The 25,471-nt window shown below is 40.8% G+C and overlaps 1 protein-coding gene, 1 long non-coding RNA gene and 1 other non-coding gene across 8 annotated transcripts; 1 reads left to right on the forward strand and 2 right to left on the reverse strand.

The window, feature by feature from the left end:
• Nucleotides 1-705: 705 nt before the first annotated feature.
• SLC25A3 (solute carrier family 25 member 3) lies at nucleotides 706-6,737 on the reverse strand. 4 transcript variants are annotated; one of them, XM_026499837.4, is made up of 8 exons: nucleotides 6,614-6,737; nucleotides 6,224-6,384; nucleotides 4,567-4,688; nucleotides 3,099-3,278; nucleotides 2,524-2,705; nucleotides 1,714-1,886; nucleotides 1,128-1,238; nucleotides 706-1,046 (listed from the first exon to the last, which is right to left on the reverse strand). In XM_026499837.4, the coding sequence occupies exons 2-8, from the start codon at nucleotides 6,378-6,380 to the stop codon at nucleotides 886-888; spliced, it is 1,086 nt and encodes a 361-aa protein (XP_026355622.1). In that variant the 5' UTR covers nucleotides 6,381-6,384; nucleotides 6,614-6,737; the 3' UTR covers nucleotides 706-885. The 4 variants fall into 4 exon arrangements, with proteins under 4 accessions (XP_026355622.1, XP_026355623.1, XP_057172520.1 ...); XM_026499838.4 differs by lacking the exon at nucleotides 4,567-4,688 and adding an exon at nucleotides 4,861-4,985; XM_057316537.1 differs by having other exon boundaries at nucleotides 706-1,238.
• Nucleotides 1,959-2,206, reverse strand: LOC113256496 (small nucleolar RNA SNORA53). The gene has a single exon (XR_003316699.1). It is a non-coding gene; the product is annotated as a small nucleolar RNA SNORA53 (small nucleolar RNA).
• On the forward strand, nucleotides 5,802-25,264 carry LOC123001120 (uncharacterized). 3 transcript variants are annotated; one of them, XR_008960814.1, is made up of 3 exons: nucleotides 5,802-6,417; nucleotides 10,035-10,145; nucleotides 23,683-25,264. It is a non-coding gene; the product is annotated as an uncharacterized LOC123001120 (long non-coding RNA). The 3 variants fall into 3 exon arrangements; XR_008960813.1 differs by having other exon boundaries at nucleotides 23,686-25,264; XR_006409692.3 differs by lacking the exon at nucleotides 23,683-25,264 and adding an exon at nucleotides 18,514-19,081.
• The last annotated feature ends 207 nt before the right edge of the window (nucleotides 25,265-25,471 follow it).

Below are 25,471 nucleotides of genomic sequence, written 5' to 3' on the forward strand. Positions count from 1 at the left end.
GTGGTTTTAGCTATCAAGTGCTTCGGTCCTTTTAAAAACTATCATTCCGGGGCGCCGGGCTGGCTCAGTCGGTAGAGTATGTGACTCTTGACCTCGGGGGTTGTAAATTCAAGTGTCGCATTGGGTGTAGATTACTTTAAAAAAATAAAATCTTTAAATAAATAAAGTAACTAAGAACTATCATTCTAACAATCAGCCTCATTTACTTTTTTCAATTTAATTTTTAAAGTTTAAATAATCTCTACACCCAACATAGTGCTCTAACAGAAAACCCTGAGATGAAGAGCTGCACATTCCTCCAACTGAGCCAGCTAGGCACACCTAGATCTTCTTTTGCAAATGAGGATTAGCAAACTCATTAGGATTTTTAAAAGTATAGTAGTACATGTTGCAGAAATTTGATTACATGCTGAAATTTACTTGTTAAAATATAACCACAAATACGTATCCATATTTCAATTTAACTACAACTAAATCAAGTTTTTTAAAATTCAGGTATGTTTCCTTTATTTTTGGGAGTATAGGAACTTTTGTGTGACAAAACTTGACACATATGGCAATTAATGAGTGGGGATCAGAGTACTGAACCAACAGTGATTAGTTTACATTTTTTCCTTGAGGTTTTAACTTACACTTAATTCCTTCCATTTTAGGGTCAATTCTTTAAAAACTAGCTTTAAAAAGAACCACCAAGTCACAGACAAATCATGAATAGTTGGGTTTATTTCAACAGTGGGTTTGAAACTCTTGCCTTAGGCAAGAGTACTACAGTAATTATACCAGGAATAGACAATTTCCTACACTGTTAAATATATAAAAGTTCCTCTTGCACTTTCCTCAACACTGATCAACAAGCAGATTCAGTCCACATTTGCTTTGATCATTCTACTGAGTTAACCCAAGCTTCTTCTTCAGAGACTCTGGCATTTCGGGTGGAGGAGGGCGAGGGAGCCTGAAGTAGACCTTCACAGAGTCATAGATGAACCACTGTAGTGCAGTCAGAGTGCCAATCATGATGATACGGGCAAAGAGTCCCTTCCATACACCTGGTTGAAATATGAAACATGAATGAAAAACGAAATATACCCAAGTGTTACTCTTTGTTTGGGGGGGAGGGAGAATCCTACCTTTAAATCCAAGTCTCTGAAGGACTTGAGAAGCACTGCTACCTTTCTCTTTATTCAACACAGATACCACGGAATCAGCAGGGTGAGAAACAATTGCACAGAAGACTCCAGCTGAAAAAAGTCAAGATAGATAACCCAACATGGGATTAATTTTAAAAATTCACATCACAACCAACAACCTCTTCCTGACTAATTTTTAGTTCTTAAAATCAGATTTAGAGACTGACAAGAAAGTTATACAGCAGTCTACCCTATATAAAGCAGAACAATCCTTCAAGTTTTTATATTCACATTTTAATCAACTTTCTTTTGTGTTAAAAATGTATTCTTGAAAAACTAGACCAAAAAAAAAAAAAAGGTACAGCAGTGAAATCAATGTATCCCCCAAACTTAATCAAGACATGCAAACCTGAAAATAATTCAGAAACTAATTAACAAGTTTTTAGGAATCCTAAAAGGCATAGAAAACGCTATGGGAAGATAAAACTTCTTTGGAATTTTTTTTTTTCTCACAATAAGAGGCCAATAATGGAAAGGATTACTTGTCCTTAATTTCACAGACATACATGTTGCAAGTAACTCATACCTATGTAACCTGCCACAAATGTTACAACCAGTTGCTCTGGCTTTGAACATTCACTTCGGGGCTTGGGAACCACAAACTTGTACAATGCTTCCACAGTACGTTCAAAGCAGGCAAATTTCATCATGGTGTATGGTATCTGTCTCATCCAGAGAGGAGCAACTCCCTTGTAGAATCTAGGAAACCAGGAGACTTATTTCACCCAGTTGTTATTTATTCACCTAGCAGAGATTTTCATCATTAACAGAAGTGTCCGCACACCAGTCGAGTCCCGATAGCAAAAAATGGCAGCACAATTGCATGTCATTTCTATCAGAACCTACGACTAACATGCAGGTGTATTTCTCTCACATGCCAATGACTCAAGCACCTTTGACTATACAACCAAAAAAGTTGCTGGATGTTTCTCTTACTGGAACTACCAGAAACAAGAAGTTTACAAGTAGAACTCAGTTCGAGCCTGACATCCACAAAGGTGGATCTAAGGAAGCATGTTGCCAGACTATATGCAAATTCTTAGCTGTGAACACCGATGACAATTCTCACAAGCCCTTCCCAAAAGTTAACAATTAATGTCAAATATCAAGTCATATGCAGATTGACAAACTGTTCTTACTTTAGAAAAAATCTTTAACTCAGGGCTTAAGCCATGTATCAACTTATCCTTGCCCCTGGAGTTTATGTTCTCTATAAAAGGTATAGAGACATTAACATAATAGCTTAAAAAAAAAGTCTGGTAGGTTTAATGCTAACAAATGCAGATTCCTTAAATGAGTATTTCTATACTGTAACTCTAGACAAATGTTCACTTACGCTTTTAAGCCTTCTTCCTTATACATTTTGGGAGCTGCATCCCTCAAAGTGTTGGCATAACCTGGTTGGGTTTGAATTCGAACCTTAGCAGCTTCCATAGGAGCCAAGGCAATGTCAGCAAAGAATTCAGCACTGGCAGAAGCAGCCAAATACAGTGATGTGCGCCACAGATAGGCATTTTCCTAATTGAAAAACATAAGAAGGAACGTGTACTGCTACTGCATTGGCTGTTTACAATTTCAATTAAGAGACAGTTATAGGAAACAGTTACATTTCAGACCACCTAACAGTGTTTATCATATGGTCCACACATGAGACTGAATGTATGTCCTCTCCCATAACCTTATCAAACACAGCACAATGTGAATTATTTTTTGAACATCTAGGTGCCGGCTATAGGTGGCCCTTGAACTACACAGAGGAATCCCAGACCTTCTCTTTAAAAAACTCAAAATCCAACTTACCTGGAAAGCAGCACAGTATAATAATAATAATAAAGACCAAAAAAAAGACCCTTTTTGGTCTTAAAGTAGTTAAAGCTTAGGACTTTCAATTTTTAAGTTAAAATTACATACCTCCCCAAGCATGTTGCTATACAAGACTTTGAAAACTTCATAAAAGCCAAACTTGCAGAGCCCCTGCATAGAGTAGCCAATGAAGGTCGGAGCCCATCCTTTAGCCAAACCACGAACACCATCCTCTTTAAGTGTAACTGAGAATCCATTAAATATGCCCTTGTACTTCTGGGGGTCCACCTTTATTTAAAAGAAGGAAGAAAAAAATTAATTAAATGTACCAAAGAGCTATCACTTCTAATAAATATTGAATTTCACTATTATTAGTTTTTCCTTTGGTTCTAAAATAAACTTCAGTAACTACACAAAAGGTACGGGTAAACACAAATTCACTGCATATCAACTTAATATCTATAATCATCTTTGTAAATTTAACTTTATACATTAAGGTCTAGCTTTCTTTCAGTCAGACTTAAGTTTTGGCGGGTTAGTTAAGAGGGCAAAATTCCTAAAAAAAAATACATGATAAAACGGACTCAAAATTTTTCACCATCCAACTCTACCACTTCTAAAAAATTAGTTTTAAAGCTACTGCCTGAGTAAGAGGTAAGTCTATATCCTGATGTATGCTAGCCCATTAAGAAGTTTATATTACAAAGTTTTATGAACGTCAGGCAAATGAAACACAAGTTAAAAAGGTAGATCAACATAATGAGAATCTGTCTTTTAACTTAAATTCACTTCAAGACACATGCATACGTTTTAGTGAAGGTATATTTCACATCCATTCTATTAACTAATGGGAACAGAAAAAAAATCTTAATTTCACTGTATCTGCCAGTACTACAAGGGCCGGTATACGTCACCTTCCTCTCCCTGCTAACATTTCACCTTCCTTTACTTCACCTTCCTCTCTCTCTTAGGTAAGTAGACTTCTAATCCTGTTTGGGACAAATAAATTTTTGACGTTTCATTATTTTTGTTTCAATAATCCTAATTAAGATACTCTAATCATAAAAAACTTTTATGTAAATAAATATACAAGAAACTATGCCTACGAAATTTTAATACTAAGACAGTGAAGAGTATTTTTTCTAATCTACATAATGTTCTGCCCTGATCTTATCAGTAAATAAGAGACACGAAGTCACTTCAAAAATACACTAAGAAGGAATACCTACTCTGATATATAACCGCTTTAAAATGACCATTTGGGAGCATGAAGAACCAGCAGGCCTTGAAGAGCAACTCTAGTCAGAATTGAGCACAGCAGCAAAATACCATTTATAGCCAGGGTTTGAGATCCAAAAATCTGCCTACAATCTTATTTTAAAAGAGGCATTTCTTCAATTTAAAACACTAATTAAAATAAAGATCACGAGTTAAGAAAATTTGGGTTTGGTTTTCTACAAAAGTTTCTAGCAGTTGTGATGTCTTCAAATTTTTTCATTTGTGAAGTTCTTTTAAAATTATTTGGAATTAAGTCACACATGAAAGATACATTTAACGTTGCCATCTCAATACAAACCTGCATACGGCATTTCACTAAATCCAGAGGAACGACAGCAGTGTGTGTCAGACCACAACTTAAGACCCCACCAAAGCCACACAGTGCATAAAACTTCATGGAGCCATATTCGCAACTGTACTCTGTAGTAAGACAAGACACACCATGCATTTTAATATAAAACTCATGTTACTGGTTATCAACTTACCTCTTGGATAATTAGGTTTCCACACAGCTTGTTAGTAGATGTCTATGCCGTACAACTTAAAAGCCATGCTTCAACAATATGCTTTTAATCCAACATGCAAAACAAACCTGCATTCTGCATTTAACCAGATCTAGAGGAACCAATGCTGTATGTGTTGTGCCACAGCTAATAATTCCTCCAAGTCCACAAAGGATAAAGAATCTGCCAGATCCATAGTCACAGCTATACTGCTCTGTTTGATTGGAAAAAAAAATCAAGTGAGTATTTCTTCAGAGATGACTAAGGCCATGGGAATGAAAGAGAACTATGATTCCCTGTGAAATAGTACTATCACAACTTAACAGCTTTGGCCACTGTTGGAAGATGATTTTCCACCTAGTGTTAAGTAACAAGGCATTTACTGCCAAAATCAAAGAATCATTGAGATTACAATAGTTCTGAGACACTAGCTCTTATTCTGCCATATTAAAAAGTCTCTGACAACGTTAATAGCTCTTTGAATTAAAATCAAACTTCAAATTATTAACTGCTGATAAAAGCACACTTCAGAATACAAATCAAACTTAAGAAGAGCACTAGACAAGTAAAAGCTTGCAAACTTCTAAGTGTACCCCAGCCACTAATCAACACTATCCCCACTTAAAGATTCATGTAAGCATAAAATGAGATAAACATAAATTCCTGAAGTCAAATACATTTACTACAGAACAGTGTAAGGATTTTTCCACCCACACTAAAGACATAACAAAACACATAAATGATTTAAAAACTTTAGATTTTACAGGCATATAATGTAGATAACATTTACAGAACTCCTTCAATTTGGTTTTCAGGTTTCTCTGTCCGCACACTCCACTGGGATTTAAAACATACAAGTTCAAGTTCAGTCTAACCAAAAAGATTCCTGAAAGACTATTGGGATCCCTACCAATTACTTATCTCCTTTTTATTCCCTATCTGGGGCTTCTGTCCTCTCTTTTACCAATTACATTAAAACGAGAGACCCAATTATCTCATACACTTCGTGTTAACAAATATTAGCCTTCGGTAATGCTTAAGAGAGGAACGAGTATTTTTAAGAAGAAAATTAAAGCCAAATCAAGTAATAGATAATAGCTATAAAGAACTGCAGGTGGCCAGTGGCTAGGAAGGAGACTTTACCCAACACGTAGTCTACTGACCAAGCGGGCTCACGGCGGCGAAGATAAGGAGCTAGTCACGGCCTCTATAACTCTATTCTCCCGAGGACGTGGAGGTCACAGAAGGAACTGTGCCTGGGCCCTTCCACGCCCTTGAGAGAGGGCCAAGGATCCGATACACGGCCTAGGACTAAAAGGGCTGACATCCTAGGGCAAGCAACTAGGCGCCGTCCTGTGGTGCAAAAGGCCAGGTGCGTCCTTCCTCTCTGTCCTCCAAGCCACTAAGGCCGAGGGGACATAACGACCATATCGGGGGCAGGTCTAAGCTCACCTTCCACAGCGGCTGCTGCCAGATTGCGGGAACGGCGGGGCGGGCCCGGGGGCCCCGCGGGGCTGCTGCGGGAGCCCGTGAGGCCATCGTGTACCAGCTGTAGGTGGGGCGCGTTGAAGGGGTTCGCCCGCGCCAGATGCGCCACGGACGAGAACATCTTCCTAATGGAAGACAGAGCAGCGGTCAGAGTAAAGGTAAGTGGCCCCTCAGGCCGCCAAAGTCACCCGCACCATAGGACACCTACACGGGCCTTCCTTCTTCCCGCCTCCGCGCCCTTGAGGAGGTCATGGCGGCCTCCTCCAAGGAGATCGACCAGACCTACAGCCTACGCAGCTCCTCAGAGGGGCTCCGTTCCCCGCACCCACCAGGGGCAAGACCCAGCACACTCACTTCCTAAGATGGCGAACACACAACCGCTCCCTCGAAAAGGCTGCGGCTCACAGAGGCCGAACGTCCTCCCGACCCTTAGATCTGTGCCCTTCGTGCGTCGTCAGCGTGACGCACATTACGTGTCACTGCAGCAGGCGGCACCCATTGGCGGAAAAGAGCGCCGAGGCCGTAGCGTCATCGCGTTCTCCTAGCAACCCTATCCCCGCCCCCGCCCGCCCCAGCCCGCCCCAGCTCGCCCCAGCCCTTCCGGCCCGGCTTCTGCGCAGGAGGATTCGTTCTGCGCAAGCGCGCATTCCGGGGCCGGGTTTTTGAGCGGTGTAGGATTGTGCTCGTGACCTCGTCTTTTTGTCCCTTCACCTTCAAGCGTCTTTTCCCTGACGTCGGGGCTTCAGTTTTTTTACGTTTAAATGAGTCCCAGCATAGTAGTCACTTAAACAAACAAAAGGAGGGGGGGGAAATGCCAAATGTGTGATGATACTTTATTTCGGTGTTGCAGTCAGAATGTTCCTGAAATATTTTGTGTTACAACACCTGCCATTAAGGTACTTTTTTTTTTAAATCCATCCATTGACATTACACATAGATATGTCTGCATTTTCCGTTAGGCTAAAGGGCAGTATTTTAATAGAAAATGTGCAGCAAGAACTCTTTAGACAAGATAGCTTGGGGGTTCATCACAATAGTTCGTATGACCTATTAAAACATTCAGTAAATGCATTTTAACTACTTGGGGGTACATGGTTGAACGAGAGTGAAAATGACTGGCAGCAGATTTTGTGTGTTCAATAAATTTAGAAAATCTTCATGAGATTCAGTTCAACACAAAAGGGCCTAGTTTAATTGGGCAGAGTTTAGTAGGGGTCAAACCCTGTTAGAATTCTGGCTCTGACATTGTCCTGGCTCTTGACAAAGTAACCTTGGAAATTCACTGCATCTCTATGAACCTGTTTCTTAAATATAAGATGGAAGCAGAGGGTAGCCCCATGGGCTTGTGCAGTTACATAGGGCATGTGTTAAATTTAATGCTCTGTTATCACCATTGTGTAATTCTTTTTTTTTTTTTTTAAGATTTTATTCATTTATTTGACAGGGAGGGAGGGAAAGAGAGAGAGAGGGAGAAGGAGAGAGAAAGAGAGAAACAGAAAAAGAGAGCACAAGCCCCTGGGGAGCGGCAGGGAGAGGGAGAAGCAGGCTCCCCGCTGAACAGAGAGCCCAACACGGGATGGATCCCAGGACCTGGGATCAGGACCTGAGACAAAGGGAGATACTTAACCAACTGAGTCACCCAGGGTGCCCCATCCATTTTGTAATTCTTAATAATTTATGAACAAGAGGCCCTGCATTTTTCATTTTTGCACAGAAATTACAAATTACAAAGCTGGTCCTGGATGAGAGTAACATCTATCTTGCAAAGTTTATGAGAACTCAATGAGACAATGTCTAAATTTGGGGGTTTGAGTCAAGAAGCAGGGTTGGGGAGAGGGTTAGCTGTCAGTAAGTTATTAAGAGGATAGGGTAATTCTTCCTAAATTGACCTAACAGGATTCTTGCTGAAGGCAGTCCAAGGTAATCAGGTATTACCTGGAGAATGAGGAATTTGATAAGGTATTGAGGGTAATCAGATATCAAGGCTGGTTAGGGTGCCTGGTGGAGCGTGTGACTCTTGATCTCGCGGTTGTGAGTTCAATCCCCATGTTGCGTGTAGAGATTACTAAAGGAATAAGTAAATAAAATAGATATCAAGGTGAGGAGGGTTTTTTGTTAAGCTAAGTTGATAGAATTCTTCTTTTTCCCATTTTATTTATTTTTTTTTCATCATGGTAAGTGTACTCTAATCCCCATCTCCTATTTCATCCATCCCCACCACCCACCTCCCCTCTGGTAACTATCAGTTTGTTCTCTGATGTTAAGAGTCTGTTTCTTGGTTTGTCTCTCTTTTTTTTTTTTTCTTAGCTCATTTGTTTGTTTCTTAAATTCCACGTATGAGTGAGATCATATGGAAAGACAACTTTCTCTGACTGACTTATTTTGCTTGGGATTATTCTCTCCAGCTCCAACCATGTTGTTGCAAATAGCAAGATTTCATTCTTTTTGACAAAATTCTTGCTACAGGTAGGCTCTTGGAGGATATGTCCAAGGACATGCCTAGTTGAAAAGGGCTTAGAGGGGTGCCTGGGTGGCTCAGCCGTTACGCGTCTGCCTTCGGCTCAGGTCATGATCCCAGGGTCCTGGGATCGAGCCCCGCATTGGGCTCCCTGCTTGGGGGGAAGTCTGCTTCTCCCTCTCACCTCCCCTTGCTTGTGTTCCCTCTCTCGCTGTCTCTCTCAAATAAATAAATAAAATCTTTAAAAAAAAAAAAAGAAAGAAAGAAAGAAAAGGGCTTAGAAGAGGCTAACTAAGGTTTGGTCAAGGAGGGAGTCTTTGTTGCACACCGCTTGGCTCAGTCAGTGAAGCATGTCAATCTTGATCTCGGGGTTGTGAGTTCCAGCCTCACATTGGGTATGGAGATGACTTAAAAATAAAATCTTAGAAAAAAAAAAGGAGAGTGTCTCTGTCAATACTTTTCTATTCAGGGGGTACCTGGCTGGCTCAGTTGGTAGAGCATGTGACTCTTAATGTCAGGGCTGTGAGTCTGAACCCCACCTTGGGCAAGGAGCCTACTTAAAAAACAATAAAAAAAATACTTTCCTATTCAGTATACCAAGTCTTGCATTTTAATTTCATTTAATATGAGCCACTACTGAATTTAAATTTCAGCCAAACTTTTAAGAGACCTTCTCAGAAATTTGAGCTAAAACAATGGATTGAGACACTGTTAACTCTACCCATAGCAATAAATTTGGTTTGGTCTACCATTATATTTCTTCTGTTCTATTTTAGTTATCACTACTTATCAAATTATCCTGAAATTTAAGAGCATAAAACAACAAACAATTATCATCTCACATTTTCTGAGAGTCAGGAATCTGGGAGAGGCTCAATTGGATGGCCTGGCTCAGGGTGTATCATGAGGTTGTGGTCAAGCTGCTGGTTGGGACTGTGGTCTCTGGGGCTGGAAGATATGCTTCCAAGCCCACTAACTTGGCCATTGGCAGGACACTCCAGTTCCTTGTCAAATGGATCTTTCCATAGAGCTGCTCATGGCACAGCTTTCCCAGCATGAGTAATTCAGGAAAGACAGATAGCAACCAAGAGAGAAGCTCAGTGCCCTTTATAACCTCATTGCAGAAGCCATCACTTCTGTATTTTACTGATCACACAAACCGATCCTGATACAATGTGGGTAAGGCCCTAGGGATCACTGGGCCATCCTAGAAGGTGACTACCATGCACCCCACCCCACATTCTGTCTCCATCCCCATACATGTTGCTCAGGTTTCTGTCAATATATATCTTGCACACTATTTATCTTACCTTCTAGGATCTCCTGCAATGGGTATAGAAGCTATGGAAGGTGTTGATGATAGGTCTTGAGGAGGATCAGCAGACCCTACAAGGCAACTAACTACCCCAGGAGAGGCCAATTTTACAGGTAAGGAGAGACAAAGCTCTTCAGGCAAGGGAGGAAAGGCCATCAATACTGGCAAAAGAGGCCTCAGCAGAATTTAGAAGTTTGTGATTCCAGTTTCATCAGCCTGCCCATAGGTTCCCATTCCCATGCCAATATTCAGGATCTCACTGCTGCTCAAAAAACAAAAACAAAAATTAATTTTAACATGAGACCCTCGAGATTGGAAATTCAGTTGCATTGTAAATCAGGATTATATTTTGGATTTGGTTTTTAGAAAGTACAGCCTTGCAGAGATACAGGAAGACAGTCACATAAGATTTTCTTTTTCTTTTCTTTTCTTCTTTCTTTCTTTCTTTCTTTCTTTCTTTCTTTCTTTCTTTCTCTTTCTTTTTCTTCTTCTTCCTCTTCTTCTTCTTCTTCCTTTTTTTTTTACATAAGATTTCTGATCCTTTATCTTGAACTGAATGTTTAAAGCCCTAAGCTCATCATTTCCTTTCCCCCAGTTATCCAACATAATTAGGATAAACCAACCAACACCATTATACTACTTATTTTCTTTTAAATAATTTATGGAAGTATCCACATGGTTACCCAAAGCCTTGCCTTCTTTAGGCACTTGATTGCAGGTATCCATAGGTGATGATTTAAGAAACTGTTTTTGCTAATGCATACCATGGACAACCAGTGTCACTTTTGTCATTGACAACTGGTCATCAGTGCCTTTAAATCCAATCAGATCAGATAGCCCAGAACAGATTCATAGAATGCATTCTTAAGTTTTAGTTCTTCTGGAATTACTTCCAATACCATTGTCTGGATCAGAATTTGACCAGAGAAGCATAAGCACTATGAGTCATATGAAAGAAGAGGCTTATTTTAGGGACCAGGTCTTAAACAATTGTGAGAGCTGGAGAAGAGGTTGCCTGCGCGTCTGGGGTTGGACCTGAAATTTCTGTAAATCGATAGAGCTTAGAGTCAGTCAGGAAAGTTGGACATGAAGTGAGGATGAGGAGGGACAACATGGAATCCACAAAGACCAACTGGATCCCACGAGGATAAACTAGACTGTGCCTCTGTCTCTTGACACCTACAATCTCAGTAACGCAGGTCCCCGCAGGAGCCATGCTGCAAGTGCTCATAGGAGCCAAGGCCCTGCTCGTAACTCTGGCCCAGGACTCAGAGAAACTGAAGGAGGTCCTGGATTGCTGAAAGAGCTCCACACATGGCTGCTGCCCCGCTCCCAGGTAAACCAACAGATCAGCATCCACGTGCCTGAGCTGCCACAGCGCCTCACATCTCACACTGACCTTCAGAGTGTAAGGGCTTCCCTTCTGCCTTTGCAATCTTGCACAAATTTCCCTTGTGGCCAGTCTTAACACAGAAGCATATCTGAGAGAGAAAGAGAATTTAAGATGTTAGATAGAGATAGGATATTCAAGTGGAACTTTCCTACAGGCCCTTGTAAACCTAGAGCCAGAGGTCAAGGTAGCACTGATAGATTTGAGGATCATGCCTGTTGGGGGGAATCACAGAAAACCCTTAAATAATTCCTACTACAGCCATCTAATAGAGGGATGTAACAAATGATGCAAGGTAGACTAAAGTCCCTTTTCATATCTTCCTTGAGAAAAAAAGGGTAGCACCCTCTAGCACCTTAGTTATTGTCTTTCTTGATTAGAAATCTTGTTTGTTTGTTTTCATGTCTCTGTAAAGAGAGTAGGGAGAAATTTGTCTCTTTCTGTCTGAAATAAAATAAAATGGACTTCACCATGGGGCTGTAATTTCCATTCTGAAAAAAGTTTTAAAAGGTCAAACCATCCCCATCCTTCTTTGGAAGGGTATCCTAGGTGGAGCCTAGAGCGCCTTGGCTGTAAGACGAGGGGCGATCCCTTTACCAAAGTGTACCCCAAGAGCACCAAGTGCACCCTAAGTGCACCCCAAGAGCTCTGGAACCCAGGTTCAAACTCCTGAAGTCACGCATCTTTGTGCAGGGGGATGAAAACTGTCTAAGTTAAATCCGCATATTCAGGGATATTGTATTTTATAGGAAGTCAAGTCAGGGGAGTGCTTTTACCCAGTCTTTACCTCTTGATATTTTGGAATCTCCTTCTTTCTGCAATTAAAAGCATAAAATATGGTTTGGCTCGGAGGAGAGGCATACCTAGATGGGGCCCCTAAGATAGTCCACACAGAAGGTGCACACGTACATGGCAACTTGAGTCACTCCTTGCCTATAACCCACCACTCGGACAGCTTGTCCGTGAGGCCCGGCCATCACAAGTTAGAAGTTCCCAAATATGGTTTCTCATCAAAGCACCTGGGGAGCTTTTTAGACACAGATGTTCTCAGGCCTCAAAAGATTCTGCTTACTAAGTTTGATGAGGAGGCCTGGAATCTGCCATTTTTTAAAGATCCCTGGGTGATTCCTGTAAAGGAATTCAAAGCATGAGCCCATAGAACAAGTCTGACACAAGTTTCCTATCTGTAAAATGAGACAACATCCTGACTTACCTGGTTTGCCATGGATGTGAAGTGCTCAGTTACTAGAACGGAATCCTGGCTGATCTGGTTTGCTTCCAGCTGACAGTTCACATTGTTATTGCACCTGCAAGAACAAGGTGCAAGGCTGTGGTGTGTACCATCGGTACGCCATACGAAACAGGGCAACTGCTTGAGTATGAAAGGGGACAGGGGAAGATCAGCCACTCAGAGATGGCCATAGTCACAGATTTGGTAACAATACAGGCAATTTTTTAAAAAGATTTTATTTATTTGACAGAGAGAGAGGCAGCGAGAGAGGGAACACGAGCAGGGGGAGTGGGAGAGGGAGAAGCAGGCTTCCCACCGACAGGGAGCCCGATGTGGGGCTCGGTCCCAGAACACTGGGATCCTGACCTGAGCCAAAGGCAGACGCTTAACAACTAAGCCACCCAGGCGCCCACAATACAGGCAATTTTAGGGAGAAATATATACACCCAGAAAACAGCAAGTATGAGAAGTAATGAATATAAAATGAAGGGATTAGGTTTTACTAAAAGGAGTAGAAATAGTTCCATTCAGCCTTAGAGATGTAGGACAGAGTATACCTAAGTTTCTGTTTATGCCCTGGGTCATTATGAACTGAAATGTATTGTAATTTGTTGTAATTCAAACCTCATGTCACTTATGATATTTTGCTGTACCTGACTAAGGGGCCTACTCACAAATGAATACGGTGCAATTGCAGTCAACCCTGAATGAAATTAAAACTTGCATACATAATGAAACTTCAGAGAAAATTCTTGAATTCTGCTATTATATCTCTAAACTTGGAAGGTAGTCATTTGGGAAGGAATAGCTTTAGGAAATCAAATGCATTCTTCAGAGAGCAGTAACTTCAAATGTTAGTAGAATTAACTGACTTTATTCTTATGAAAAGAACTGAATGTTGCTGATTGCTACACAATTACAAGTAACCTACTACCACTAGCAATTCCTCAAATTTTCTATAATTTGTGCTGTTTTAAAACAGGTGGAAAAGAAACATATTTTTCTTTTGATTTTAAGAATGCCAATTTGAAAAATATTTAGGGGTGCCTGGGAGGCTCAATTGGTTAAGAATCTGCCTTGGGCTCGGGTCATGATCCCTGGGTTCTGGGATAGAGCCCTGCCTCCGGCTGCCTGCTCAGTGGGGAGTCTGCTTCTCCCTCTCCCTCTGCCTGCCGCTCCCCCTGCTTGTGCTAGCTCTCTCTCTTCCTCCCTGTCAAATAAATAAATAAATAAATAAATAAATAAATAAATAAATAAAATCTCCCCCCCAAGACTTTATTTATTTATTTGTCAGAGAGAGAGAGAAAGAGAGAGAGTGTACAAACAGAAGGAGTGGCAGGCAGAGGGAGAGGGAGAAGCAGACTCCCCGCTGAGCAGGGAGCCCTATGTGGGGCTTGATCCCAGAACCCTGGGACCTTGACCTGAGCTGAGGGCAGATGCTTAACTGACCGAGCCACCCAGGCGTCCCGAATAAATAAAATCTTTAAAAAAATATTCTTTTTTTAAATATTCTTCTAAAAAAAAAAGAAAAAGAAAAATATTTAAAGCATCTATCATTTAAATTACAAAGTAGGAAAAAATCAAAATAGAGTTTTGTCAACTATTTCATTTACTCACCCAAGGAAATTTATAGGTCAGAATAACTTGTTCCTGGGCGTTTGAATGATCAGACTAGCTGTCTGAATTAAATAATCAGTATTATTAAAAATAAATAAATAGAGGTGCCTGGGTGGTTCAGTTGGTTAAGCGGCCAACTCTTGATTTCAGCTCCGGTCATGATCTCAGGTTTGTGAGACCCAGCCCTGCATGGGGCTCTGCGCTCAAGGCAGAGTCTGCTTGTCTCTCTCTCTGTGCCCTCCTCCCTACGCTTCCGCCCCGCTCACACACTTGCTTACATGCTCTCTCTCTCTCAAATAAATAAATAAAAGTCTTCAAAAAAAATAAATAATATTATTTACTTCATTATTTAAGTGGTATGGCTGAAGCTTGGGACCAATTTTTTATTTTTTAAAAAAATATGATAAAACACCTGAAGTCTGTGTAAATGGAAATGTAATTACTCTTAAAAATTTTTTTTTAACTTATTTATGTTTTTTTTAGTAATCTCTACACCCAATGTGTGGCTCAAACTAATGACCCTGAGATCAAGAGCTGATTGTTCCTCTGACTGAGCCAGCCAGGGGCCCTGGAAATGTGATTATCTTAGAACTAAACTGCTATACATTCTTTGGACGTTCGTGGAGTCCAGGATTCCTTACACTGTGTTACTGCACATGAACAGTATTATTTGCTCCAATATCACTAGTGTCTTTTTTTTTAAAGATTTTTATTTATTTATTAGAAAGAGAGCGCGCGCAGGAGCACAAGGTGGGGAGGGGGATGGGCAGAGGGAGAAGGACAAACAGACTCACTGCTGAGCAGGGAGCCCTACCATGCGGGGCTCCATCCCAGGACCCCAGGATCATGACCTGAGTGGAAGGCAGACACTTAACCGACTGAGCCACCCAGGAACCCCTTACTACTGTCTCTCAAACAAATTGTACCCAGCCCGAATTTTCTTTATATATTACTGCTTTCATAATTTTATTTACATGAACACATCTCCTTCTGAGTTATGTCAACAAGCTTCAGTCTTAAACACTAAGAACTTCTTATACCCTATTTTGCTATGTCCCAATTTGTTGGCTACTTGTAGACATTGTTTTTCTGTTAAGACAATCTCCCAGTTAGGTCCAATCTTTCAGAAATATCTAAGAATCCACCCTTCTTGCCCATTTGTCAATATATATTGAAACTGCTCAATGTAACAATAATCTAAACAACTTAAAGATTTTTGGAATACCATTTACTCTAAGAAATATAACTAAAAAAATAAATAAAAGCAAAGAAAGGTAACATCACCTATATTAAAGAATTGTTGAAACATTTGAGATTTTGCCTTAACATAATGCTTTCAAGGGTAATTTTAAAAAGTCATAGGCATGTTTTGACTGTTAAAATATGTAAGGTAGCATGATTGTTAAAATATGTAAATATGGGGTGCCTGGCTGGCTCAGCTGATAGAGCATGTGACTCTTGATCTCAGGGTGGTGAGTTCAAGCCCCACATTGAGCACAGAGCCTACTTCAAACAAAACAAAAAACAAAAGAAAAAAACAACCATAAATATGTCTAGGAAAAATAGAAGTATCTTAGTACACTAATTTTGAAAAACGATACAATGGCTAGATCAGTCTAGGCTATCTTTTTTTCTAATAAGATTTTATTTCTTTAGTTGAGAGAGAGGGGGAGAGAGAGCACAGGGTGGTGGGGGGAGGGGGGAGAGTGGGGGGCTGTGGGGAGGGAGAGAGGGAGAAGCAGAAGCTGAGCAGGGGTTCTGACTCAGGCTCCATGCCACGACCTTGAGATCATGACCTGAGCCAGAGGCAGATTCTTCTGAGCCACCTAGGTGCCCCTAGGCTATCTTTTAAAATTATCTAATATCTAGGGTACTGTGAGTATTTCCAAAGTTCTGTCTTTGGCCTCTCTTCTTTTACATTCTCTTCCCAAGACTCTCCTTTACTCCCATGGGATTAGCTTTCATTATTTATGGGAAAATTCTCAATATTTTATTCTTCATATTTTCTGGCTTTGTGTTCTTGTTTACTTTTTTAAATTTTGAAGTAATTTTACAGAAAAGATGCATGACTAGTACAAAGAACTTCTATATACCCTTCCCTCAGTTTCCCCAGTTGTTAACATTTTGCTACATACACATATGTAATACACTTATATGATCGTGAATATGCACGTCAATCTACGTGCATGCGTGTATGCACGTGCGAAGACATATTCTCCTGAACCAATTGAGAGTCAGGTTAAATACGTGATCCCTCATTACTCCTAAATACTTCAGTGTTCATTTCCTAAAAGACAAAGCACAGCCATCGAAATCAGGATATGAGCGTTGGTATAATACTATCATCCAATCCAGAGGTCCTATATCCAAATCTCCCAATAACATCATTTATAGCTTATACAAAAGAAATCAAAACAAACCACAAATATTTTTCCGTCTAGTCCAGTATCCAGTCCAAGAACACATTCTATGTAATTTTCATGTCTTTAGGCGTCTTCCGTCATTCATGACCTGGGCATTTTTGAAGAGTATAAGACACTTATTTTGAAGTACAAGACAGACAATTTGGATTTCTCTGGTGTTTTCTCATGATTAGATCTAGAGTATGCATTTAGGGCAGGAATATCATGGATGTGGTCCTTTGTTTTTTTCAGAGTATCATACCAGATAGCACATAATGTTGATTTGTCTAATTACTGGTGAGATGAAATTAAATATGTTATTCTGGGGTGCCTTGATGGCTCAGTCATTTAAGCATCCGACTTTTTTTTTTTTTTAAAGATTTTATTTATTTGTTTGACGGAGAGAGAGACAGCCAGCGAGAGAGGGAACACAAGCAGGGGGAGTGGGAGAGGAAGAAGCAGGCTCCCAGCAGAGGAGCCTGATGCGGGGCTCAATCCCAGAACACTGGGATCACGCCCTGAGCCGAAGGCAGACGCTTAACGACTGAGCCACCCAGGCGCCCCATAAGCATCCGACTCTTAATTACAGCTCAGGTCATGGTTTTGGGTTGTGGGATCCAACATGCCTCAGGCTCCATCCTCGGCAGGGGGTCTGCTGGAGATTCTCTCTCCTCCCTCTGCCCCAACCCCCACTTACTCACTCTTTTTCTCTCTCTCTCAAATAAATAAATATTTTTTAAAAAGATTTTATTCCTTAAGTAACCTCTACACCCAGCATGGGGCTTGAACTCACAACCCTGAGATTAAGAGTTGCGTGTTCCATCGACTGAGTGGGTCAGGTGCCCCTGGGGAGGTGAAATTTGATCACTTGGTCAAGGTGGTGTTTGCCACGTTTTTTCATTGTAAAGTTACTCTTTTTAGCTGTAACTAATAAGTAATTTTCATCTATCATTGATTGTTGCCTGAATCAATTATCGTTGAGATAATTGCCAAATGGCGATTTTCTAACTCCATCGGTCCTACATTTATTATTCTACAGTAAGGAAGTGCTTTACTTTCTCTTCATTTATTTAGTTCATTCTTCCTTTGGACTAATGGATTCCTACTTTATTCAATGAGTTATAATCTAATACAAACATTCTTTCTTTTGATGCTTATATTAACACAGATTTGGCCAGTAGAAACCTCTTTAAACTGATCCTGCATTCTTTTGATAAGTCCCCATCAGTTTTTGAGCACTTTGTTACTTTCTGGTACAGCAAATGTTCCAGACTCATCTTACTTATTTATTTATTTATAATGTTTTTTTACCATTATTTTTAAGTTTTTATTTAAATTCCAGTTAGTTAAAATACAGTGTAATATTAGTTTCAGGTGTACAATAGAGTGATTCAGCATTTCCATACACCTGGTGCTCATCACAAGCACACACTTTAGTGCCCATCGCCTATTTCATCCATCCTCCCCCCCCCAATTTCCCCCAGACTCATCTACTTTCTCTCCCCCAGCTCTAGAATCAGCCATTTCTCAGAAGAGCTCTGGTTCTCTTTAGGGGAGAATAGCATTTGATCTGAGAGCAAAAGGTGCTTATTGCTCTGGGGTATTATTGCTTCTAGGCTCTCTCAGCATAGATACATACATACACATACACATGTATCTCTCTCTCTTCTTTTAAAACCATGAGTTCAACTAACACCTCCAATTCCAAATCAGAATACCGCAGGACTCATTCTAGCTTTTTTTCCTTTCCACGTTTGTAACTCCTTTCTCTGACAGAGATAAAATTGGTTTTCATTATCTTCAATATACTGCCCGCTGTCCCCTTGGCATCAACCTTACAGATCCTACTGGCCCTGGCTACCTGACGTGAAGAAAAGAAACCAATAAACCAGAGAAGAGAAACCAATCAAGATTTTTTGCAGAAAAGAAAGAGACGGAGAAGAGAAAAAGGAATCGAAAGCAGCTCTTGCTATTTCAACATAGCAGATTAACGTCTCATCAGTACAACACAGTAAAAGTTTGCCTCTTGCTCCTATAAAGTTTAATGCTGATCAGGTGGTTCTCCAGAGAGTTCCCCTCCCAGGGGTGACTCAGGGATCCAAGCTGCTTTCATCATATGGTTCTGCCATCTCAACACGTGACCACTCCAGGTTTGGCCAAAGGGGAAGAGATGATCAGGGGAAGGCACACCCACATTCAGCTGCCTCACAGTGAAAGTGACACATCCTTTCTGCTCATGTTCCTTGAGTGAGAATTAATCTCATGACACTACCCAGATGCATAGGACTGAGAAAGGGAGAAGAACATATGGATGGACCAGTAACAGTCTCATTCTTAACCAGTGTAGACACACTTGAATAGATTCTGTTTATATCTAGATGACAGTGTAGCTTCCTGATGAACATTCGAGGAAGGTAACAAGGAGGTTGACCAGGAAACAATGAGTAAACCTATTATGTACAGCCCTTAGATACACACTAGTAAAATGCAGCTGTTGTCTATAAAAAATGACCAGGTGTTGGATTAGTTTATTTAAAGCCACTTTTGGGATGCCAGGGTGGCTCAGCTGGTTAAGCGTCTGCCTTCAGCTCTGGTCATGATCCCGGAGTCCTGAGATCAAGTCCTGCATTGGGCTCCCTGCTTAGCGGGGAGCCTGCTTCTCCCTCTGCCTCCTGCTCCCCCTGCTTGTGCTCTCTCTCTCTCTCTCTCTCTGACAAATAAGTAAAATCTTTTAAAAATTAATAAATAAAGCCACTTTTTTCAGGCGCCTGGGTGGCTCAGTCAGTTAAGCATCTGTCTTTGGTTCAGGTCATGATCTCAGGGTCCTGGGATCCAGCCCTGCATCCAGCTCCCTGCTCAGCAGGGAGCCCACTTTTCCCTCTCCGCCGCTCATGCTCTCTCTTGCTATCTCTCAAATAAATAAATAAAATCTAAAAAAAAAATAAAGCCACTTTTTTTTCTAGCAAGAGTTTGTAGTTAGCAGGATCATGTTCCTATAAGAGCCATTTTTAGTCCAAAGGTCAATATATTCTTTCCTAGTGGCTCTTGTAAACATCCGGGTTATTAGGAAGTGTTCATTAAAAAACTGTAGTACAGGGACACCTGGGTGGCTCAGTCAGTTGAGTGTCTGCCTTCGGCTCAGGTCATGATCCCAGAGTCCTGGGATCGAGTCCCACATTGGGCTCCCTGCTTGGCAGGGAGCCTGCTTCTACTTCTGCCTGCTGTTCCCCCTGCTTGTGCTCTTTCTCTCTGACAAATAAAATCTTAAAACAAACAAACAAACAAACAGTAGTCCAAGGTACAGCTCTGTGCTTCCTCCTTTAATTATAATCTTTTTTTTTTTTTTTTTTTTAATTCTGAGATAAGGGGCACCTGGGTGGCTCAGTGGGTTAAAGGGTCTGCCTTAGGCTCAGGTCATGATCTCCAGGTCCTGGGATGGAGGTCCGCATCGGGCTCCCTGCTCAACAGGGGGAGTCTACTTCTCCCTTTCCCTCCCTCTGCTTGTGCTTTCTCTTTCTCTCTCTCTCTCGCTCACTCTCTCAAATAAATAAAATCTTAAAAATATAAAATTCTAAAATAATTTCAAATTTAAAAAATGTAAGAATAAAGAATTCTCATATATACTTCATCCAGATTTACCATTTTTAACATTTTGCTGCATCCACTTTAAAGTTTCTTTTAAATCTATCCATCCATCAGTGCACCTGTCATCCATTCATCTATATAATTTGAACCATTTGAGAGTAAGTTGCAGACTTATGATGTTTTACCCCTAAATACTTCAGAATGTCTTTCTTTCTTCCCTTTCCTTCCTTCCTTCCTTCCTTCCTTCCTTCCTTCCTTCCTTCCTTCCTTCCTTCCTTCCTTCCTTTCTCTTTCTTTCTTTCTTTCTTTCTTTCTTTCTTTCTTTCTTTCTTTCTTTCTTTCTTTTTTCTCCTTCCTTCCCTCCCCTTCCTTCCTTTCTTTCATTTGGATTTTATTTATTTGCCAGAGAGAGAGAGCGAGAGAGAGAGAAAGAAAGAGAACAAGCAGGGGGAGCAGCAGGCAGAGAGAGAAGCAGACTCCAGGCCATGCAAAGAGCCCAACAGAGGGCTCGATCCCAGGACCCTGGGATCATGACCTGAGCCGAAGGCAGATGCTTAATGGACTGAGCCACCCAGGTGCCCCTCTTAACATCTTCTTAAATATTTTATTTATTTATGAAAGAGAGAGAGAGAGGGAGAGTGCACATGTGAGTGGGAGGAGGCGTAGAGGGGAAGAGAATCTCAAGCCGACTCCATGCTAAGCATGGAGCCTGACGTGGGGCTTGATCTCATTTCCCTGAGATCATGACCTGGGCGGAAATCAAGAGTCGGTGCTTAACTGACTGAGCCACCCAGGCGCCCCTTAACATTTTTTTTTTTTTTAGTTGACCATTATACTCTAAGAACAAGCTTTCCGTTATTTATTTATTTATTTTTTATTATCAGTGTAGACTCTGGATTCTATTACAGTGGGTTCTGGTTATAATATAATAATATAATATAGAATAGAATAGAATAGAATAGAATAGAATAGAATAGAATAGAATAGAATAGCTCGGAGAGCCCCTCCAAGCTGGTTTTTGTGTTCTTTTAACATGTCCCATCACTTTTTGAGCACATCCTTACTTTCTGATGCAAGATATTCCTGGCTCACCTGTTCTTTCCATACCCTGGTCCTGAAGTTAGTCATTTCTCCTTGCATCCTACTTATTTTGGGCATTCTGAACTGCAGAACTGAGTTAGTCCCGTTCGCTAAGGCTGAGGGAGCACCCCCTCCCTTACATTATCTAGAAGCTCACACAAGGGTCTGTTTTGCTCATCAGTGCATTCTCAGCACCTGGTGCCAGCTGAGCGTATGAAGCGTTCCATGAATATTTGCTGAACAGTTTACACGCTGCCAAGCCTGCTGAGAGAAATTTATTGGAGATACGGTTTCAATTTTAAGTTCAAGGATCACCTCCAAGTAGTTACGTTCTTCGCATTCATTTGTTATGGCCGCTTGTCAGGCTACAGATTCATAGCTTAAAATAGACTATGTGTCCTACCATTTACCTTGATGTTTTTATATTGTATTATAATTTTTTAGAAGCCAGCAGTTAAATCTATAAAATACTTTCACTGTCCCCTTTTTTTTTTTTTTAAGATTTTATTTATTTATTTGACAGAGGGAGACAGCTAGCAAGAGAGGGAACACAAGCAGGGGGAGTGGGAGAGGAAGAAGCAGGCTCCCAGCGGAGGAGCCCGATGAGGGGCGCGATCCCAGGACTCTGGGATCACGCCCTGAGCTGAAGGCAGACACTTAACGACTGCGTCACCCAGGCGCCCCTCACTGTCCATTTTTCAACACAGTCCTATGTTTAAGATTTTCTAGATAGCTAGGAGCGATTTCAGTAAATGTCCTTTTTACCGAGAGTGAGGCAGTGTGGACATTCTATAAAGACTGAGGTGTTGGGGCGCCTGGGTGGCTGAGTCGGTTGAGCATCTGCCTCTTGATTTCGGCTCTGGTCATCATCTCAGGGTCTTGAGATCAAGCCCTGCATTGGGCTCCATGCTGGGTGTGGAGCCTACTTGAGATTCTCTCTCTCCCTCTCCCTCTGCTCCTACACCCCCACCCACTCACATGCTCGTGCTCTCTCTCTCTCTCTCTCTCTCTCTCGGAAAAAAAAAGAAAGACTGAGGTGTTAATTGATAAACTGAAATTACAGTCATTCTATCAGGAAAAAAAAAAAAAAAGAAACCACACTAGTTATTTTAACCGAATGTTTAATATGGAAATTGGGTAAACAGGTGCTGGAGAACTGAAAAGGCACAGAGAGAACGCTGAAGTCACACAGATAATAATTACAGAAAGCAGTAACTACCCCTAGTGCTGGAGGAACACAGGGAAAAGGGAGGGGTTATCGGAATTTAGTAGCTAGGAGGAGGGGCCTTCTGGAACGGGGAGCCAAGCTTCTGAGAAGGCGTGGCCTGGCTGTTGCTGGTGTGTCTGAGGGGACTCAGTGAGGCTGGTTCCGGAAATGCTAGGAAATAACTGTTGCTGTCAGAGTGAAGGAGTGAAGATGTGAAGGATTCCATTCTGTTCTAGCACCCCCTATTGGTGGAACCTAAACGAGTTTGTTGTTTGTCTCAGCCCTATTACCGTAGAGAATAGAAAAGGGGATTTGGAGCCAAGAGACAATCACTTAAAACCAGCATAGCAATTACAGAAGCTCTGTTTTTAAAGCAATCTGTTATATCGATACACTTGGACTCTGAAATACTACGCTATAGACAGAACATTTGAATGTATACTTGATGGATTTTACATATATGTGTATATGACTGAACCACCCAGGTGCCCTCAATTTGACGTATTTTTAAACTCAATTCTTTGTGTTCAATGTTTGTTAAAGTTATGTCAAGATTTATATCGTTGGGGGAGCCTAGGTGATTCAGTCTGTTAAGCATCTGACTCCTGATTTTGGCTGAGGTCATGATTTCAGGATCCTGGGACCAAGCCGTACGTGGGGCTCCCTGCTCAGCGGGGAGTCATCTTCTCCCTCTCACTCTCCTCTGTGTGCGCGCACTCTCTCTCTCTCAAATAAATAAATAAAATATTGGGGCACCTGGATGGCTCAGTCAGTTAAGTGTTTGCCTTCGACTCACGTCATGATCCTGGGGTCCTGAGATCAAGTCCTGAGTCAGGCTCCCTGCTCTGTGGGGAGCCTGTTTCTCCCTCCCTCTGCTGTTCCCCTGCTTGTGCTCTCTCCCTCTCTCTCAAGTAAAATAAATAAAATCTTTAAAAAAAAATTATCTTGTCAGTGGAGGGTAAATTAACAAACTGATTTAAAAACCTTGATAATCAAGTTATATAGGAAATTATACGTCAAAATTAAGGTTGCTTATTTCCTATTTACTGACTTTCTATTACTCTACCTTTATGCTCATTTTAGTGTAATGACATGAACGTAATGATTGGACTCTAATAGCTTTTTTCTTTTTTTAAAGTAGACTCCGTGCCCAGCGTGGAGCCCAATATGGGGCTCGAATTCACGACCCTGAGATCAAGACCTGAGCTGAGATCAAGGGCTGGACACCCAACCGACTGAGCCACCCAGGCACTACTGGAGTCTAATAGCTTAAAAAAAAATCTTAAGTAAATTCCATGCCACATGTGGGGCTCAAACTCATAACCCCAAGATCGAGACATGCACACTCTACCGACTGAGCCAGCCAGGAATCCTCTAATAGCATTTTTGATACAGCATGCAATAATAGCAACTTAACATTTTTTTTAAGATCTTGTTTTTAAGTAATCTCTATACTCAACTCGGGGCTCAAAGTTACAACCCAGAAACTAAGAGTTGCATGCTCTACCAACTGAGTTGGCCAAGAACCCCTAGCGAGTCAGCATTTTAAGTGTTATTTACAAGTGACAGACTCTCTTAGTAAAGTTTTCCAATAGTAAGAAATACACATTCCTCCCCCCCCCCCACCTGAAAGTTCCCCTTAGGCCACTTCACTTCTACAAAAGACCTACATTAGTACCTGTTTTTCACTAACCAAAAGAAATCAAAAGAGGATTTTTGTTTTTACAAAATGCGGAGTGCTTCTTTACTTTATGCCATATTGGCTTATAAAAGGTTTCATAGGAATACTGTACTTTTGGATGGGGTGGTTGTCGGGGGAGGGGGAATCTATATTTCAAACTACAGTGAGTTCCACAGCGACATCTAGTGGACCCTTTTTGTAAAATTGCTTAGACTCGGATATTTCTGATAGTAGCCTGAGGACATAGGACTCGTCACTATTTTAAAAATTCTTAGGTCAACAGCTTAACCAAAGTCTGCTTACTAATCCTTAGATTACGGTATAAGATGTGGTATTGTTTGGGGTTCTCAAGGTACTTATCTATTTAGTATGATTAAAAGATCCAAATAGCTTCAAAATGACTCATTTACAAAAACAAAACAATCCATGAAGTGACTCTTTACTGATAATGTCATGTAACTTTTTCCTGTTACACTGATTTGGAATGGTCTTAAGAAAAGTGTCACTACTACTATGATACTGTAGAAACAAATACTTGAGTGTTTTGCCGCCAAACCAATTGAACTGAACAAAACTCCCTTGAAGCCCTTCTGGCCCCTTCACCAAAGAAAAACTTGAACTTACTCTGTTCTCTGATTATGACTGCCCTCATTTTATTAATCAAAGCTAACCACCAAATCCTCACTTAACTGAGTTGAGTCTGAGTGTTTGCCGTTACTTGGTTGTGCCTGGTTTGACATTCCTTTGTTGCTATCACAAGTAAAAGATAACCCTTTGGTCAGCTTTGGGTTCAAAACTTCCATCTTGGTTAGTAGGTGTGTGGCCTCTTGGAAATTACTTAATCCATTTGCACTTTAGTTTTCTTAGTGGCAAAATGAGAATTTAATCTGCTTCCTAGAGATGAGCAAGTAGTGATGAGAGTAAGCATTCTTATTTAGTTCCTAAAATAACTATTTAGCAACTATTTAAAAATTCCCATTGCTTTATTGTTTTTGTTTTTTGAATAAAGTGAAAGTCTTTTGTTTTGTTGTTAAGTGGAATATATCACTGTAGGTTTTTGATAGCTAACCTTTATCAGTTAAAGACCTTCCCTTCTATTGTTAGGTTGCAAAGTTTTTGTTTTTGTTTTTTTAAATAATGAGTGGGCCCTGAATTTTTTTAAAGTTTAAATTTAATTAATTAACATATAATGTATTATTGGTGAGTGGGCACTGAATTTTATTGAATGGTTGTCCTGCATCCTTTG

This window comes from Ursus arctos, unplaced genomic scaffold (genome assembly GCF_023065955.2).
Source record: "Ursus arctos isolate Adak ecotype North America unplaced genomic scaffold, UrsArc2.0 scaffold_21, whole genome shotgun sequence".
Taxonomy (NCBI): domain Eukaryota; kingdom Metazoa; phylum Chordata; class Mammalia; order Carnivora; family Ursidae; genus Ursus; species Ursus arctos.

Excerpts from the sequence above, each read along its gene's own strand:
- SLC25A3 (XM_057316536.1), bottom strand. The coding sequence starts at position 6,380 with ATGTTCTCGTCCGTGGCGCATCTGGCGCGGGCGAACCCCTTCAACGCG. Across the intron at positions 4,986-6,223 it reads GGCAGCAGCCGCTGTGGAAG|AGCAGTATAGCTGTGACTAT; the intron begins GTGAGCTTAGAC and ends CCAATCAAACAG. Across the intron at positions 3,279-4,860 it reads TGGTTAAATGCAGAATGCAG|GTGGACCCCCAGAAGTACAA; the intron begins GTTTGTTTTGCA and ends TTTTAAATAAAG.